This window comes from Primulina tabacum, chromosome 4 (genome assembly GCF_025594145.1).
Source record: "Primulina tabacum isolate GXHZ01 chromosome 4, ASM2559414v2, whole genome shotgun sequence".
Lineage (NCBI taxonomy): Eukaryota > Viridiplantae > Streptophyta > Magnoliopsida > Lamiales > Gesneriaceae > Primulina > Primulina tabacum.
The window spans coordinates 3,441,853-3,460,156 of NC_134553.1; the positions used below are offsets into that span (position 1 = coordinate 3,441,853).

Here is an 18,304-nt window from a genome sequence, read left to right on the forward strand (position 1 = left end):
CGAATATAATTTAATTGATACTAATTAATTATAAGTTGGGATAATCTTTTTAAAAGACGTGCATAATTTATTTTAAGCTTCATAAGATTTTTATTGAAATAGAAATTGAAAAATATTTGAAAATGTTTTATATGATATTTTAATTAATTTGTCAGGTATTCTAAAAATAATAATAATTTGTCAGGTAAGCGTATCATTCGATTTAAAGTTTCATCCATAACTATTGAAAAGTAGGTCTCACGAATCTTTATCTGTTAGACAGGTCAACCCTATCGATATTCACAATAAAAAATAATAATCTAAGCATAAAAAGTAATATTTTTCTAAGCATAAAAAATAATATTTTTCATTGATGACCCAAATAAGATATCCGTCTCACAAAATACGACTCGTGAGACCGTCTCACACAAATTTTTGCCACTAGTGAAACAATGAATTATCTTACACACGATTTATTATAGGTCACAAATATTATAGCGTGAAATAAATCTAGAATTTAATTACATCACGTTCCCTAGATATTTTGGTTTATCATTTAAGTAAAAAATGTTATCGCAATTGTAAATATAGTGGCACTAAAAATGGTGTGCTACACAAATAAAGATGTGCTTCACTGTTCGTATATTCCAAAGAGAGTGGGCAATAAATTTTTTTTCATTCACGAAACTCATATAGTAAAAAAAAAAAAAAAAAACTCACGTGACACTATCTGATGATTCAATTTTGTGAGACGAGTCTTCGGTCCGATCCGACCAACGAAAAATATTACTTTTTATGTCCAACGTAATATTTTTCACCACAAAACTATCATATTTTTGTTAATTATATTAATATGTATATTTTAAACTTAGATTTTTTTCCTGAAAATATGATTATTGATTACTAACTTTTTTTACACTCGTTAATTATAAATCGAATGGTAATGATACGTATTCTGAACACCAGCGATTATCAATCTCGCTCTTTAGATAAGTAATATATATGAGACTCATGTCAGTTTAACCATGAAAAACGTAGTTGTTTCAATGCAGCGAAATATTTTCCTGTTTTTCACTGATTAATGAATTTCTAATTAATGATATCTAGGCTTGTCAAATTGGGTCAGGCCCGTCGGGTCGACCCGCCCCGCCATAAAAATTGAACGGGTTGGGTTGATAAAATAGCAGCCCGTTTGGGTTGCGGGCCAAACGAGTTGAGCCCGTTTGGGTTGCCAAATTAGGTAGAATTTTATATTTTTAAGTTTTATATAAAAATTCCTATTTCTTTCTTATTTTTTCTCATGTGCCTAAGCCCGACAAATTAGGGTAGAATTTTATACTTTTAAACTTTATATAAAAATTCCTATTTCTTCCTTATTTTTTCTCATGTGCCTAACTTCAATCACTCTAGGTAAAATCTCTATACTTCTATTTTTTTTAAGATGTTATACTCTCCAGTCTCCTCCATTTTTTTAATGTTTAACTCGAACTAATCCAGAATTATCGAAATAATACATTAAATAAAGTATTTATGTGTATTGTTGAACACATAATATTTTTTGAAATTTACAATCAGTCTGTTTCTTCGACTTTCTGTTATATTCCAATGTTTCTCACTTTTTAAGAAAATGTGGATGGTAAGAGCTAGGTGCCTTGTGCGGACAAACCCTTAAGATCGTTAATTTTTGTTTTATTGCGAGGATAAATCCTTAAGAAACTGAAGAAAATATATACTAAAAAAGATTTGGAATTCACATTTAAAGGTTTCATTGTATTTACGGTTGGTGATATTACATGAGTTAATTTTTTGTACATGTGTACGATGAAATCTTGTGTGAATTAGAATAAAGCACTTTATTTTTTTATGGATTATGTTGATTGTTGTATACTTTCAATGTCTTATTTCAATGTTTTTAAGTTTTTTATGAAACTATTTGACTGAAATATATTTTTCCTCTATGTTTATTTTAATATTATTTATTATTTTTAAAGAAATAATAATAAGCGGGTTGGTCCGTCTAACCCGCAGGCCCAAGGTGGGTTGGGCTGGGTTGGCTATTTAGAGGCCCGCCCCGCCCGCCCGCCTAATGGTGGGTGTCGGCGGGTTGCGGGCTAGCCACCTGTCAGCCCGTTTTGATATGTATAATGATATCTTAAAATTATTTTCATGTTGATGTTAGTGAAAATAACAAACTAAATCCAATAATTAATAAAATTACAAACATCTCCATTAAATTTGTATTTATCTTATATTTTATATTCTCAAGTTTGTATGTATCTTACTTGAGAGAGAGCATATGTAATATCAGAAGCTGTCAGATTTATTTGTCAATTTTCATAAATCTGAAATGAAATATATTTAATATTTAAATATAATGGATATTTTGTTATTATTGACAAATTTTAGATGTGATACATGTAATAACACTTATAAAAATAAAAGTAGGTCTCTTGTGAGACGGTATCACGAATCTTTATATGTGAGACGGGTTAACCCTATCGATATTCACAATAAAAAGTAATACTTTTAGCATAAAAAGTAATACTTTTTCATGGATGGCCTAAATAAGATATCTATCTCATAAAATACGACTCGTGAGACTGTCTCACACAAGTTTTTACCTAAAAATAATACATGGAATAGGAACTAGGCTATGCTTGGTGACACGAGGGCCCGAGAATTTCGACAGAGTAGATTGATTTTAAAACTTAAATTTATAAAGCTTATGTGTTTGATGAGCTAAATAGATAAAATAAATATTTGATTTTTGTTCTCGAAAATATAAAATAAACTGCATTTTTATTTCTATAAAATTATATATTTTCCATTTTGCTCAAATTTTATTTTTTGAAAATTTTAGTAATTATTTTCGTGAATAATGATATGACATTGTACACGTCAGTCTCATGTCTGAACCATATCGTCATATTGATGTCTCATATAAAAATTACTAAACTTATAAAAATATATATATATATATATATATATATAAAGATAATTGACTAAGCCTTAAATTTGAAAACATACTAGATCAATATCATGAAAAGTTACATAAACACAACAAAAATAATTTTCCCAAAATATAAATACCTTGCCGATATTTTTAATTTGAAATATGTTGTTTTAAAAGATTTGACTATTGAATAATGATTTCACATCTATAGACAAATCAAATGTCATAGATTTTGTAATAATTGTCCAAATCATATACTAATAAATCAAAAATCAGATTACATAAAAAGCATTTACAGAACTTCGATTCATATGTTTTTTTTTTCCTTTTATTAATTTTTATTTTGGAAATATTCAAGTAATAGCAATCCTATTCTTATACTAGTACTATAATAATTAGTTCTATATTATCATAATATTTTTTTATATTCTCTCCAGCATCGAGTAAATATTTCTCACACATCACATGCATAAAAATTTTACGTGTAGGGCAAATTTTATAATAAAATATTCGAAAAAAATTAATTAATTCGCCATATAATGAAACATCAATCCTAAAAATAAAATTGCACTAGCCAAAGACTTTTTTTTTTTCTCGCGCTAAATTACACCAATTCTTAGAATGCAACCACTGTTTAGATTTGAAAATTGAAAATTATATAAAAGGTAAGTAGTATTGCACGAATTAAATTTTATTCGACGACAAAAAAATGCAACGTGACGTCATAAAATTTACATAAAGGAAAACGAGCGTGAAAAAACTAGTATAAATAGAACCCTACTATCGCCTTCTTTTTACACCCCATCATATCAAAGTTGTCGTCCAAATCCGAATTCATATAGTATTTTGTTATTTCGTTTTCGTTGTTTAATTTTCTGATCTTATCCTTATTATAGGCGACTAATTATTCAATATTACATTTAATTTTTTTATATATAGAATTAATCAAGCGACGAGTGAGAAATGGGGAGCCACTTCGCAAATGAAGCTAGAAATATCCCATCGAGTTCGTACCAATCGATGGTGCAAGAGACTCATGTGTTGCTTGTGGATCATGATCACGAGTCCTTAACAAACACAGCAAAAATGCTAGAAATGTGTTCATACAGAGGTAAATAATAATTTTAATTAAAAGTGTGTGTGTGTGTGTGTGTGAAAAATGATGAAAAAAATGTAATATTATTGGGGTTTCTTAAAAAAATAATTTCAAATATCTATATACATATAGTTGAATGACACCAGTTCCAAACCGATTCGGTACCAGATCAAAGGCAAAAACTTGTGTGAGACGGTCTCACAGGTCGTATTTGTGAGACAAATCTCTTATTTGGGTCATGTATAAAGAAGTATTACTTTTTATGCTAATAGTATTACTTTTTATTGTGAATATCAGTAGGGTTGACTCGTCTCATAGATAAAGATCCGTGAGATCGTCTCACAAGACGACCCACTCCAAATTAAAATAGTTCTGATCCATTTTCAAACAACTCAATCTCATTTAATATCCAAAACCAACACAATCGACTGTGGATTGAACCATATTAAATCTGAAATATATATCGGTAAAGACATTCCATTTCAATATAAAAGTCTCTAAATTTATTATTTTTGAATTCAGTAACAGTAGTGGAAATGGCATCTGCTGCTATGTCGGTGCTGTCGAGTGGAAAGGCCAAGTTCGATATTGTGCTGGCGGATGTGAACTCTCCCGACTTCAAATCATTTAAGCTTCTGTATCATGCTGTCAACATGGATTTACCTGTCATCTGTGAGTTCTTATAAATTTAACATATAGTCTAGGTTTCTTTTATTATGTGTCAAATATATAATATACTTTCCACATTTAATAAATTATTTTACTATTTAATAAGTATAATTGTATTCAACTTTCATTGTCGGTGAATATAATTCGTTTTTTCAACATCATTAAAAAAAGATGTATTTGGAAATTTATCTGTATAGTTTATTTTCTCAATAACATTCTGAATATGTGAAAAACAAAGTCAACTATAAAATTGGGTCGGAATGAGTATTTAATAAGACATAGGAATTAATGTAAATAAGATAGCATGCAATAATATTTTTTTGAGTAATATTTGAAGTAAATGAATTTGATATTAATATTGTATTTTGTGCTAAAATTGCGCAACTTCAGTGCAAAACTTGTACTAAAATGGAATTAAGAGTTAGACATATCCTTGTGAGGTGATATATCTAAACCTTTTTCCATTATTCTTGTTATTCTTTTGAAACATATATATATATATATATATATATAACAAATTTGATAATATTTTAATCTCTGTTGCATGATGATATGTTATATTCATGCATAATGAAGTGATGTCGGAAGCTGACGAAACATACCTGGCCACGATGGCACTCGAAAATGGGGCATTTATGTTATTCAAGAAACCTGCGACAATGGAGATCCTACAAAGTCTGTGGCAACATGTCTACAGAGAAAAAAAGCGAATCGAGGAGAACGAGAGATCTCAAGAAACAACGGCGAATAAGGGCGGTGGGAGATCGGGGAAGTACGATAGGAGCCCGAGTTATGCACCTGGAGGCAAAGGGAAAGCCAAAGAAAAATCTAAGGGACAAAAGGGTGACGAAGAATGGTATCACAGGGGTGATAGCAATTTGGTTATAGATGATAATGGCAACAGATCAGGGGTTAAGAGGAAAATTTGCACTGAGTGGACCCAAGACCTGCATGCAAAGTTTGTGGATGCAGTGACGCAACTTGGTGAAGGGAGTATGTTCTTCTGTTTTTCTTCGTATTTTGGAAAATCGTAGGTCAAGATTTGAACTTTCCATGTATTTTTAAACGAACGAAGCTGAAGGAGTTTTAAATGATGTGTAGGATGTTTTCCGAAGGCCATCCTTGAGCTTATGGAGACGCCGGGCCTGACAAGAATGCAAGTGGCAAGCCATCTCCAGGTATGTTCTTTATATATATATACTTGCGCACATAATTAGAACGCACACATGCAGATTGTTGTTGTTTATCTTCTTCGATTTCATTTCAACAGAAATCGCGTAACAATAACCGACAGACTCCAGAGGAGCGAAGGTCTCATTCCACTTCGCCTCACACGTTTCGTGACCTCAATAGGCCGTCACCTTTCAAGTCAAGGAAGTTTGGATCAATGCCTCCGTTTGGTCGAGCCCACAGGTCTCCCCAATCGGGTCAAATCTCGGGAATAATCCAGCCTGAAAACGGGATCCAAAACAATTTTGGAAGCGTAGGATCAACCATGACCAATGCTTCCAACACTAATCAGGCTTATAATGTGCAATTTGAGCCAGGCCCGAGCAACACGTCACGTCGCAACGTTCACTCAGCGGGTGATTTCTTCATTCTTAAAGATCCGGCTTGCAACTTCTTCTCCAGAGAATCCAGGGCACCTGTGCAAACCTCAAGCCCGTGTCAGAATTCAGGAGCGGCGAGGAGGGATAGCAGCAAGGGGCAGTGGAGTTCGGACACTTCAAAGGCGGAGAGTCATGGTTCGGAGACCAAAGCCAATATAAAGAGTGAATGAGTTGTTGCATCTCCAAACTTTCTTTCAATAAACTTAAGTACTGTCAACCCAAACATTTTATTTGCAGCAAAACAATTTTATATTGATATTACTGATTTCGGCCTTTTGTTTTGTTTTTTTTGAAATTTTGTGAGCTTTCGAAAACGCACAAAAAAAACACAAATGAAGCACACAGAGCGTGTAGAAAAAAACTTTGATCGGGACTTGATTTGTCTTTTCAAACGCGCGAAAGGAAGCTCGGTCAACCACAAAATTGACCACAATATGCACGGATAAACCGTGAGCTTTTTTAGAAAAATTAAAATTTTAAATTTTAGATATCAAATATTTGATAATATAAATTTTTTATACAAATTAAAACTAAAATATCCTAAAGACGTCAAAATATTCTTTAATAGTTGCTCTTTATGGGAAAATTTTTTTCTAAGATTTATAAGTTATATTCTTAAATTATATGGTGTCTTGTGTGTTTTTTTAATCAAGATTGATTTAATATAATTAAAATTATCACGCTTAATCTCCTACTAACATACTTAAATTTGAACTTTGATCATGACGTTTCGTCACAACTCGTGTTTTTTCAGAGCCTAGCTAGGTCTTGATCATGACGTTTCGTCGCAACTATATAGCATAGCAATCTTCTTCAGTTTCAACAATCAATCTCAACCATGGATCTCATTTATGTTGAGATTCTTCATACAAAAGATAAAATATATTAGGCAGTTAATTGATAGCATATTGTGTTTTCATTCGTATTGATGAATCAGAGGACCATATGAAATCTAGACAACACAATTGCAGCTATGTGGCAAAAAAAAAAAAGGTAATTACCGACGGTTTTGAGTCTCTCGCACAAATTTTTTCAATAAAAAAATTAGCGACGGTATAATACGGTTATTATTATACAATCGCTGAGTAAACGTCGCTACAATCAGCGACGGTTTAATCTGTCGCTAAAAAGCAATGGTGTGTCGCCGATCCAGATTGGCGAACCGTCGCTAATTGCCCATAAAATTCCAGCACATTCCGCCCATTTTTCTCTAAATCGCTTCACTCCTGTTATGGCTTTCTCTGTGGCGATTTTAGTCTCGACTTGTGGTAAGTTTTTTAGTTATGATAATGAATTTTGTTAGGTTGTAGTGTAGGTCGTTATCTAGCTGAATCTTTATGCGTGAACAGTACTCCAAAGTCTTCTACGGTGATATTGGGAGTTTGTTGTTGATTTATACATAGTTTTTTTTGTTTTATTGCATGTTATTTAGAAATTAAATGATATGTATTACATGTTTGTTATTAAAATATTTTATAATTTAAATGTTCACTTAATTTTCAACATTAAAATTTTTAAATCTATATTATGAGAAATTAGGAGTTCATACATTAACTTTATTAATTAATGAATAAATAATACCAATTCAGTAAAATACATCTTAATTATTTTTTTGTATGATAAAATGGATAACGATAGAAATTGGATGTATTGTCGGTTGGAGAACGAATTTCTAATAAATGAATATTATGTTGGTGTAGAGTCGTTTGTTTAACATTTGCACATAATCATCCCGAATGTTTATTAAATAGAAATATACGTTGTCCTTACAATCGAAATATTTTGTTATGACAATGATCTAATATTTTTAAATGAAGATATCTCGGTCGTTATAGATTTATATCGAATTACTACAATTGGTTTTTTCATGGAGAAGAATAACTGAGTAATTTAGAGAATAACTAGTACAAAGGGACAAAATATTTAAAAAAAAATTCAACTAATATGTCATCACAAATTTAAATACTATATTATATTTCGTTTTATTATTAAAAAAACAGTTGTAAACTCATTACATTATTTTATACAAATTGGACGCATGAAGCCCGATATTAACTGGACTTTAAGTCCATTAAAATTCTGAAACATAAAGCCCAACTAAAATCCATATTTTAAAGTTTCGATCCTCTGGCTACATTCAGTGCAGGTCCCAGAGGAGAGATCAAACAGCAGTGCAGATTTAATTTGTTCTTCTTCTTCTTCTTTTTTTCGAACTCAGGTAGTTCTGAAAAGCTAAATGTATTCTGCAGGATTTCGTTTCGTGGCTTTGTGATTTTAGATTTATTTGGCGGGTTTTAATTTATTTTTGGTTTGATCCTAGCTAATTCGTTGTTTCTTTGGTCCAACTTCACTGATTTTGATTTTGATTTTGTTCATTCACCATCGAAAGATGAGTTTTTTTTTATTTTATTTTAATGTTACGTTATGGGCGTCTTCGTTTTGTGAGAGTAGCTCTATTTTGTTGTGCTTTTGTAGTTGCTTGATTTATACTGTGGGTGAATGTTTCTGTTGAAAATTATTTAGGGTTCCTATTTTTCTTTCATTTCCCTAGTGTTCCGGGTTCGATTGATTTGGCTTAGAGGATGGACGAGCAGGCCCAGTCTCCCTCTTATTTGACGTTTTTTTAAAAAAACTTTTCGTGCAATTTTCCTGAGGATTTTGAGTTGTTCACCTGGAAATAACTTGCATATATTATTAAAACCTTCAAGGTATCGTAAGACCCGGACAAAATTGGGGCTATAAGTTGTCGGTGGAAGTGAAAATTAGGTCTCTTTCTTGATCTTTTCCAGGAGTGCTTGGTATTGGACTTTTGCTTTTTATTGTTTCGACCCTATCTTTTTGCGTATTTTGTGAAAGATTATGCTTGTTAATGTTTGGATCTGCGTCAGTGGGAAGCTTGAGTGTGTGAAATGGCAGAAGGCAGAGAAGAAGACATACCAAGGGATGCAAAGATAGTAAAGACTTTATTAAAGTCTATGAATGTTGATGATTATGAGCCCCGGGTTGTCCATCAGTTTTTGGAACTGTGGTATCGGTATGTTGTCGATGTGCTGACTGATGCACAGGTGTACTCAGAGCATGCTGGAAAGTCTACAATCGATTCTGATGATGTGAAGCTTGCAATTCAGTCAAAAGTCAATTTTAGTTTCTCGCAACCTCCACCGAGACAGGTAATCTGAATTATATCATGCTTGTGTTTTTATCTTCCTATTGATTGGAAGTGTGGGTAAAGTCGCATAGCCATACATGTTTTTGTTTTGCCTTCCAGACTTTCAGTACCATTTGGTTTATGCTTTTGGTTCGATTATGGACTTTATGGACTTTCAATCCTTGTAACTTCTTTGTTCATATATGTAATTCAGTTAGTTAACTTCCTCGTACTTGATCTGGAATGCTGCGTTGGCTAAATACCTTTTTGAGTATATAAATGTACCAATATTAAAACACGATCATTTTGACTCCAAACTCTTTGGCAGATGCTACTAGAGTTGGCCAGGAGCAGAAACAAGATTCCATTACCAAAGTCAATCACGCAGTATGGCATCCCTCTCCCTCCAGAACAGGATACTTTGATCAGCCCAAATTATCAACTTGCTATACCAAAGATGCATGGTGGCCAACCCGTTGAAGAAACAGAAGACGATGAAGAAGGTGCGGATCCTAATCCCAATTACTTTCCTGCTTCCAGTCTTTCTCAAGACCACAGTGTTTTGCCCCAAGGAACGACCCAACGAGTATCGTTTCCTCTTGGAACTAAACACCCAAGATAACTTTTTTGTATCTGCCACTGCATTGAGATATAAGCAGGAGTCTTGTTACATGAACCAAATTTCCTAGGTACCTGAAGTAGATTCAAGGGCCAACCCTCCGGGTGTGTTGCAGTATGTTATTTATTGTCGATGTAATCGCCGTGATCTTTATCCTTTCCCCTTGATACAGTTTCCATTTTCGCTCTTTCTAGTTGAAAATTTAATCTTGTTATGTATGTTGCCTGGTACGTGAGCTTCTTAATTTGATTTTTCGAGAATAATAAACAAGACAACAAGTGGCAAACAAGAGACAAATAAAACCAGATGCTTAAAGACATTTGCCTTAATATGAGAACATGGGGGGCTATTCTTCACAAATGCGTGTTTCGTTTATCAATCAATATACAGATGAAACTAGCTAATTTTTCTGGTCATTGAATGTTGTGTTACCAACCCAAACTAAAAGAATTAGCATAAGCCCTAAGGTTCAGCTTCTCACGTTAGCAAGGTACTTGCAGCTGGCACTGCACTTGATTTCACCAAACCTCCATCATACATCCGCTGGATTTCTTCCCGATACACCGTCAGTGACTTGTCAGGTATTGTCGGGGTTAACTCTACCACATCCCCCATTTTCAGCTTGGACATGGTTTCACTAACAGGCACGCGGTTTAGCCGCGGCCTCAGCTCTTCATTCATCGGGCATGAAGATGATGTCCATCTAGAATTGCCTGGACCAGCTCGTGCCAATAGATCTCCTACTGATGAGTTTGCTGGGAATTCTTGGACAGACATCTGCAGATTCAACACAGCAATGCAAACATTTATATCAGAATTACAAGCTCATAAAATAGCAAAGAGGGGCATAAATATCGAGTTACAAACACGTTAGTAGGGATTTTTATTTCGGAAATCTTGAGTAGCATGCAAACAACTCATTATTCAGGTAACTAAGGTAGTCAATAACAAACCTTGTCATTTTCAATCAATATGACAAAGACCGGTCCTCCAGAGCCGTATTGAGGTCTGCAAGAAAATGAGCAATTCTCGGAATGGGCGACGAACGTGCGAGGTGGCTTCATGGAGTCAATAAAGCCAGCAGATGTCAATTTTTTTCTCATGGCCTCACACTGCCAAGTAACAACCCATCGCGCCCATTCAACCATCTGAACGATGTGAGACGAGTGTTTTGAATCACCTTCTTTGTACCTCCAGTGAGCAGCAAATCCACATTCAGCTTGCAGATGCATCTCTTTGGTTCGAATCTGAACTTCTAGGGGAACCATATCGTCACTCACCACTAATGTGTGAAGAGATTGATACCTGCAAAATTACAGAGCTTCAGTCAAGCTTCAATTATAATTGTTGCAGTAACTAAATATTATAATCGTTGTATTTTGAATCTAGAATACCCGTTCAACTTTGGAGAAACAATATAGTCCTTGAATCTACCAGGAACTTCTTGCCATAGCTGGTGAACAACTCCTAAGGCTCTATAGCAATCTTCTTCAGTTTCAACAATCAATCTCAACCCATGAATATCATGGATCTCATTTATATTGAGATTCTTCCTACAAAACATAAAATACATTAGGCAGTTAATTGATAGCATATTGTGTTTTCATTCGTATTGATGAATCAGAGGACCATATGAAATCTAGACAACACAATTGAACTGCTAAAGTGAACGTCATCATAGAATCATCCACAAATTTTACACAACCTCAAATATCACAAAACAAATCTGTTAAACAAAAATTCAATTTCAAATAAAGGGACTGGTTAAAGTGAAGGGAGAGGAGTCAAATACTTTAACATTTTGGAATGTATGCTATACAAGCTCTTATGCCTGCCTGATACCCAATGATAGGGAACAGCTTCAGCTGTCAGCGCTTGTTCTAATTTCTCCACAGAATAAGTAACCATTGCTTCATCAAAGGCCTTCACAAGTTTGGATGACAATTCTTGGTACTTATCAGGATCGAGGTGTTCAAAGCAAAGATCTTCAAGCTGCTCTTTCCAAGTTGAAACCCCTAATCTATTTGCCAGAGGAACAAATATTTCCAATGTTTCCTTTGCAAATCTTTGTTGTTTGAGCAAAGGTAATGCACCCAAAGTAATCATGTTATGCAATCGATCAGCCAATTTTATAAGAACAGCTCTTGCATCGGTCATCCCAAGAAACATGGTATGCAATCGATCTGCCTCCGCAGTTTTACAGGCCGTGTTGTTTTCTCGCGCAAGCTTGCTCAAGTGACTGAGCTTAGACACCTGGAAGAACAATAACTGAATGAACTTCACAAGGCAATCGCTTCAAAGTCTTGGGAGGGAAAAGAAGGGGAAAGGCAGGAGAGAGCAGTAATGTAGCAAAACTAAAGCTCAAAATATTTAACGGGCGAAATTCCGTTTTCATGAATACTCAACACATAAAAAAATGAATAACAAAAAGATTAAAAATACGAAGGGGGGGTGACCACCCCTAGACACCCCCTGACTTCACCACTGCCCTACATGATTACAACAAAACAGTATTCAACGCATTCAAAACTTGTAATCATGGGATCACCGAAAAGGAAGGGAACTCAACATCTTACACTTAAATACATAAACAAAGAATTAACCAGCAAGAACTGAGTAATTTAGAGAATAACTAACGTACAAAGGGACAAAATATTTAAAAAAAATTCAACTAACATGTCATCACAATTTAAGCCTTGAACAAGTTGCACATTAACAAAATCCGATTTGTCATACGCTTAAAAACAATGCAGCAGATAAGAACTATATTCTATGTAGTCTCTATGACTCACCCCCTTGACCAACTCAGCAACCTCAGTTCCACAAGTCCTGGAAATATGTTCATAAGTAACCCAAGAATCGTCAACCGTATCATGCAAAAGTCCAGCAGTAACAACTGTGGGCGTAGCTCCAATACTTGCCAGCAGGACCGCAGTCTCCAAGCAATGCTGCAAATAAGGATGCCCACTTGCACGCATCTAAAAACACCATAACAAGATAAAGGAATTGAGTCCAATCTTATCACAACTCTATTGAAATAAGAAAGAAAAAGAATCCGTTCGAATAATTTCAAATACCTGGCCTCTATGCGCCTTTTCGGCTTCACGAAAAGCCTTAACAACGTTATCATCACGAAAGATAAATTGCTTCGATTGGGCTTCAAAAAGCAGGTCTTTAGCATATGGAGGTAATTCCAACTCCGTGAAATTATTATCATCCATGGCGAAAGTTAGCTCCTCCGCTATAACATTCGACGGAGATGGGTCGATGTCTGTCATATTTAAAGTCAAAGTCGAGGAACCATGCTCCACACACGAACCCAGAGCATGCCTCATGAACCTATTAAACAATCCCCCACTCAGCGGCTTCGAATCGCCGCAATTCCTCGAAGGCGGGCTTCGGGAACCAGATAATACTGAACTATTGGGACCCTGGATTACAGAGATCGGGCTCTGTCGGCCATGATCTCTCTTGACGGACGAGCTTAAAGAAGAGTATCGCGAAGAGGACCCCAATTCCTCAGTTATGTCGTGCCACAGCGATCCCAACTCCTCGGATCCACTCGAATACGCCGGCTTCACGGACGGCGATGAAAACAAGCACGAGAGCCCGCCAACTATATGTTTCTGCGAAGGCGAAGCCGATGCCGACGAAGTTGAACGGCCATTGATGTCTACATCATACGATGCATGGGAGTTGATTTGACATACACTGCTCGATGGACTGGCGTAAAGAGCTATTGTCGGAATCGGCATAATCTGACCCCTAATTTCACCACTATTACAACAAAGCAATATCCCAAACTTCTAAATTGTGAACGATCTTATATATATACACACACACACAAACAACAATCAGAAACATAAATGCAAAAAAATAGCAAAATTTCTGATGGATTGTCGCAGTAAAAACATCGAATCAAGATAAATATCCACAAAACGATTTGGGAACTGGTCAAGAAAATGAAGGCGTGATCGGGATTTCCATGATGAAATGTGAGATTCGGAAGAAAAATGATCAGATAGATTCGATTCAGGGAGTGTCTTCTTCTTGTACGCTTCAATTTTCTTTCTCCGGCATACGACTTCCTTGCAGTCCTTCCAGAAATCTATCCAAGGACAATGAATCTGGGCAGGATTCAATTACTACACTTTTATTGGACTTAATCACAATAATTTCATATATATAAAAAAAAAAACACTATAAAATTTCGTAAAGGATAATATCGATATCTTTTTAGTAAATAATATTATATATAGTGTGTGTGGTGTTGAATATCATCTATATTATTATATTATAGTTAACAGTACGAGATCTTTATAATAATTATTTATGTTAGGACTAATCAAAATATTTAATTTTATAATTATTTTATTTATCATACTCAAAATTTTTTCAAGTCATTCTATATTTTACATTAAAAAATTAAATAAAATTTTTCTTTTAAATCGAACAACTCTTATAGATTAAAAATAATTTCGTTTTAATTTTTTAATATCATTTAATTAAATTAAAGATAATAACAACACGCGTGAATATTTTTCATTAGTTACTACAATGATTATTAATTTTAACGTTGTTGTCCGTTACTCATAATTAATTATTTAATAATAAATATTTTTTTTAACATATTCATTGACGTTTTCCTTTTGTTTTAAGCACTTTACTTACTGTATACAATAGCAATAAATTTTTCGTAGAATAATCTCATGTATTACTTTTTACGCTGCAAATTCAATATGATTTATATTTAAAATAAAAAATAATTTTTTGCAAAATGTGAAAAAATAATTTTTTTCACGAAACGAAAGAGGTTGAAGATGTATATCATAAGATTAAAACATTGTCTCATGTGATTTTTGCGATATTATCAGTCTTAACATATGATATTTTAAGCTCGCAATTACGTGAACAAATCGATCAGCGTTAAATAAAAATAGGTTGTTGGATAATTAAATTAAACTATTATAAACACACGTTATCTAATGAGATTCGATGAAATAACTTTTTTATTTCCATGATATCTACCTATATATATATATATGTGTGTGTGTGTGTGTTAATTGTTATTATAAAATTATTTGTTATTATAAAATGAAAAAAAATAAATAAAAATTTCGATATATTATATATTATTATAAAAAGAGACATAGGACACTCGGCTAGAGACGGACATACTTGAGTTGCGTGCAATGTGGTCAACACGACGGTGTGTACACTTGTTTCCTTCTAGTACATTTTACTATTAAGTAGATCCTTCTAGGATATATATGCTATACAAAAGTTTTTTTTTTTTTTTTTTTTTAATTTCTCTCTCAAAAACGTAATTTGATTTATCGAACATTTGTTCTAAATTCGAAATTTTGATAATTCACACTTAAAATTTTGAAAAATTGACATATTTTATCATACATAAATAATATAATTAAATCGCTGGTGTGATATATAGTATCAATTTTCAAATGAAGATCACAAATAAAAATTCCGAATAAATGGTCTCGAATTTTGTTAATCCCATTAATTATCCCCTCCACCGAGACAAAAGAATATCTTCATCTGGTGAATATGAATTGTTGCATGACGGGATGATGTATATATCTGCCTAAAAAATCCAAATGAATTTTTAATTAGTATCGACAATCTAATTCTAACAACATATCCCACCATGAAATGATACAGATGAACAAGTTGTCGCAGACGACCGTGTGTTATTTTTTTTCTAAGCAAAAAATATATCCGCGCATGCACAAATGAATGAACAGGAGATACGTTGATGTGCGAAATGCATGCGCAAACACGTGTTCGCATGCGGAGATCAAATTGGACAAGGTAAGGGTCGCACGAGCTACTCCAGGAGAATCTACATCCTTCGCCTGTCTACATGTCCGATGGATCTAAATTTTAATTGAACTGATACACAATTAGATACTCATGGGGATCAATTATTAATTAAGCTGTTAAATGATTATACATACTTGCATCATAGTTTCATCAAACATTTGGCTAACGTTTTATAAAAGATTATAAATATGAATCATTATATTTGGATTTATAATACACATACTTTACATCATTTTTCATCTCATTTTTCGAACTCTAACGGTGTCGGGAGAGTATGCGAAGATCATATTTGAAGCGTGTAAAATATAACAAAGAGCGAAATTTCGGAGATTGAGCCAGCCCAATTAACTAACCTCACCATATTACATCAAGTCCTCAGTGTTTATTTAGATAATCAAATGATTTAAATTTCATCAACACGATCATATTAAAGGTAACTAGAGAAAATAAAGATTAGGTGGAAGCCTCGGCTCCCCCACAACCACGAGTGGGATCTTTCTCGGAGTGGAAAGTCCGAAAATCTCTTCCATGTTCAAATCTTCGGGCAGCATTTTGTCTGGCAGTCTCCAATTAAACCCATGCAAGAGGTTGGCCAAGCTGTTTTGGATCACCTTCAGGCCCAAACTGTAGCCCGGACACATCCTCCGACCCGATCCAAACGGCAGAAGCTCAAAATCATGACCCTTCACATCGATACTCTTTCCAATGAACCTATCGGGACAAAATTCAGTTGGGTTTTCCCATAGTGACGGGTCCCTTCCTATGGTCCACACATTCACTAGCACTTGGGTCCCCTTTGCTACGTCATATCCGGCCACCTACACATGCAGTACACATATATATTAATTTCTAGAAAATGGACAAAATTATTTTTAAAATTTGATAAAAGTATAGCATCGAATATTACCTTACAATCTTCACGTGCGAGCCTTGGAACCAACATTGGTGCCACGGGATGTAGCCGCATAGTTTCCTTGACAATAGCGTCTATGTAGGGGAGTCGAGGTATGTCCGCCTCTTGCACCCACCGGTTTTGGCCTATGACACGATCAAGTTCTTCCGTTGCCTTGTCGAAAATCTTGGGCTTCTTCAAGAGCTCCGAGATGGCCCACTCCACCGTCACCGCCGAGCTTTCCGTTCCACCGGCAAGCAAGTCCTAGACAACAATCAATTTGGATCCATGTTTTCAACTGATCAACGAATACACAAATTATTGTTGTATAAAGTTCTAATTTTTTCGTTACGTTTTTTTTTTTTTTTTTAAAAAAAAATTTCTTCTTAAAAAGGGAGTAATGGAGCCAAAACATGTTTTCATTCCATACCTGAGTAAAAGCTTTGACACCGTGCCTCTCCAGCTTGACCTCCAAAGTTGGGTCCTCCGACAGATCCAACAATACATCCACCATATCTTTACTCCCATAATTCTCTATACCTTTCCTCCTCCGCTCGGTGTGTTCGTCTAGAACATGCTCCAGGAACATGTCGAATTTCTTGCTCACGATCTTCATCCTCTTCACGTATCCCTGTAGATCCATAAAACCCACGTACGGAATCAAATCTCCGATGTTGATCACCCCGTTCAAGAAGAAAAGCTCGTCCAGCATTCTCTTGAACTCGTGCGGCGACACGATGGAGTCTTTCGATTCATCGGTGTATCTCTTGCCCAGAACCATCCTGCTGATCACGTTTAAGCTCACTGTGGAGAGGTGATCTTTCAAGTACAACGGTTTTCGCGCGGATTCGGAAAGACCTCGGAGGAAGGAACTCATCTCCTCGTTGCGAATATACTCGTACGATTCGAGTCTTTTCGCGCTGAAAAGCTCCATCAAACACATCTTTCGGGCCTGGCGCCAGTACGGGCCGTAGGGGGACCAAGTGATATCGGAGTAATTGTAGGTTGTGTACTTCCCGGCTGCGGTTTTCGGACGACAGGCGAAGTTTACATCCATTGTCTTAAGGAAGGTCTTGGCCAGTTCGACGGAGGAGCCCACCACCACCGGCTGAGACCCGAAACGGAGGTGCATCAAGGGTCCGTATTTTTGTGAAAGTTGGTGGAGTGATTGGTGGGGGAGTGAGCCTATGAGGTTAAGGTTCCCGATAACGGGCCATGGCTTCGGGCCTGGAGGCAGATTAAGCTTTCTCCGATGTATGACTCTTCCGAAGAGAAAGAGTGAAAAGGCGACGAGACAAACGGCGGCCAAAATTGAGATATCCATTTGGGAGAAGAGTCCAAGAGATGGAAAATGGAGTGAGTATACTAATACATGAAATTCAAAGACGGGTGATTTATAGATAAAGCCGATGCTTGTGGTTGTCGAGGAATTATACACAATTTCAAATTAAAATTAATATTCAATCATTAAATAATGAATTACTTTATTGATATTGA

The 18,304-nt window shown here is 34.9% G+C and overlaps 3 protein-coding genes across 4 annotated transcripts; 1 reads left to right on the forward strand and 2 right to left on the reverse strand.

Annotated features, from left to right (window-relative positions):
• The first annotated feature begins 7,488 nt into the window (after positions 1 to 7,488).
• Positions 7,489 to 10,248, forward strand: LOC142542489 (transcription initiation factor TFIID subunit 9-like). Of its 2 annotated transcripts, none has more exons than XM_075649146.1 (3): positions 7,489 to 7,575; positions 9,196 to 9,477; positions 9,784 to 10,248. In XM_075649146.1, the coding sequence occupies exons 2-3, from the start codon at positions 9,217 to 9,219 to the stop codon at positions 10,075 to 10,077; spliced, it is 555 nt and encodes a 184-aa protein (XP_075505261.1). In that variant the 5' UTR covers positions 7,489 to 7,575; positions 9,196 to 9,216; the 3' UTR covers positions 10,078 to 10,248. The 2 variants fall into 2 exon arrangements, with proteins under 2 accessions (XP_075505261.1, XP_075505259.1); XM_075649144.1 differs by lacking the exon at positions 7,489 to 7,575 and adding an exon at positions 8,428 to 8,525.
• Positions 10,249 to 10,381: 133 nt separating this feature from the next.
• On the reverse strand, positions 10,382 to 14,227 carry LOC142542488 (putative GTP diphosphokinase RSH2, chloroplastic). The gene is made up of 6 exons (XM_075649143.1): positions 13,152 to 14,227; positions 12,867 to 13,052; positions 11,867 to 12,327; positions 11,469 to 11,627; positions 11,028 to 11,379; positions 10,382 to 10,851 (listed from the first exon to the last, which is right to left on the reverse strand). The coding sequence occupies exons 1-6, from the start codon at positions 13,827 to 13,829 to the stop codon at positions 10,552 to 10,554; spliced, it is 2,136 nt and encodes a 711-aa protein (XP_075505258.1). The 5' UTR covers positions 13,830 to 14,227; the 3' UTR covers positions 10,382 to 10,551.
• A 1,862-nt stretch (positions 14,228 to 16,089) lies between these two features.
• LOC142542490 (trimethyltridecatetraene synthase-like) lies at positions 16,090 to 18,179 on the reverse strand. Its single transcript, XM_075649147.1, has 3 exons — positions 17,238 to 18,179; positions 16,823 to 17,071; positions 16,090 to 16,733 (listed from the first exon to the last, which is right to left on the reverse strand). Exons 1-3 carry the CDS (start codon positions 18,129 to 18,131, stop codon positions 16,353 to 16,355), a joined length of 1,524 nt encoding a protein of 507 aa, XP_075505262.1. The 5' UTR covers positions 18,132 to 18,179; the 3' UTR covers positions 16,090 to 16,352.
• Positions 18,180 to 18,304: the final 125 nt, after the last annotated feature.

What these genes read in the sequence shown, in the direction of transcription:
- LOC142542490 (XM_075649147.1), bottom strand. Translation starts at nt 18,131, where the DNA reads ATGGATATCTCAATTTTGGCCGCCGTTTGTCTCGTCGCCTTTTCACTC. An exon ending in GTGTCAAAGCTTTTACTCAG is followed by an intron (nt 17,072 to 17,237) that starts GTATGGAATGAA and finishes ATTGTTGTCTAG; the next exon opens with GACTTGCTTGCCGGTGGAAC. An exon ending in TCGCACGTGAAGATTGTAAG is followed by an intron (nt 16,734 to 16,822) that starts GTAATATTCGAT and finishes CTGCATGTGTAG; the next exon opens with GTGGCCGGATATGACGTAGC.
- LOC142542488 (XM_075649143.1), bottom strand. Translation starts at nt 13,829, where the DNA reads ATGCCGATTCCGACAATAGCTCTTTACGCCAGTCCATCGAGCAGTGTA. An exon ending in ATACATTCCAAAATGTTAAA is followed by an intron (nt 11,628 to 11,866) that starts GTATTTGACTCC and finishes TATGTTTTGTAG; the next exon opens with GAAGAATCTCAATATAAATG. An exon ending in GTTTCTCCAAAGTTGAACGG is followed by an intron (nt 11,380 to 11,468) that starts GTATTCTAGATT and finishes GTAATTTTGCAG; the next exon opens with GTATCAATCTCTTCACACAT.
- LOC142542489 (XM_075649146.1), top strand. Translation starts at nt 9,217, where the DNA reads ATGGCAGAAGGCAGAGAAGAAGACATACCAAGGGATGCAAAGATAGTA. An exon ending in CGCAACCTCCACCGAGACAG is followed by an intron (nt 9,478 to 9,783) that starts GTAATCTGAATT and finishes ACTCTTTGGCAG; the next exon opens with ATGCTACTAGAGTTGGCCAG.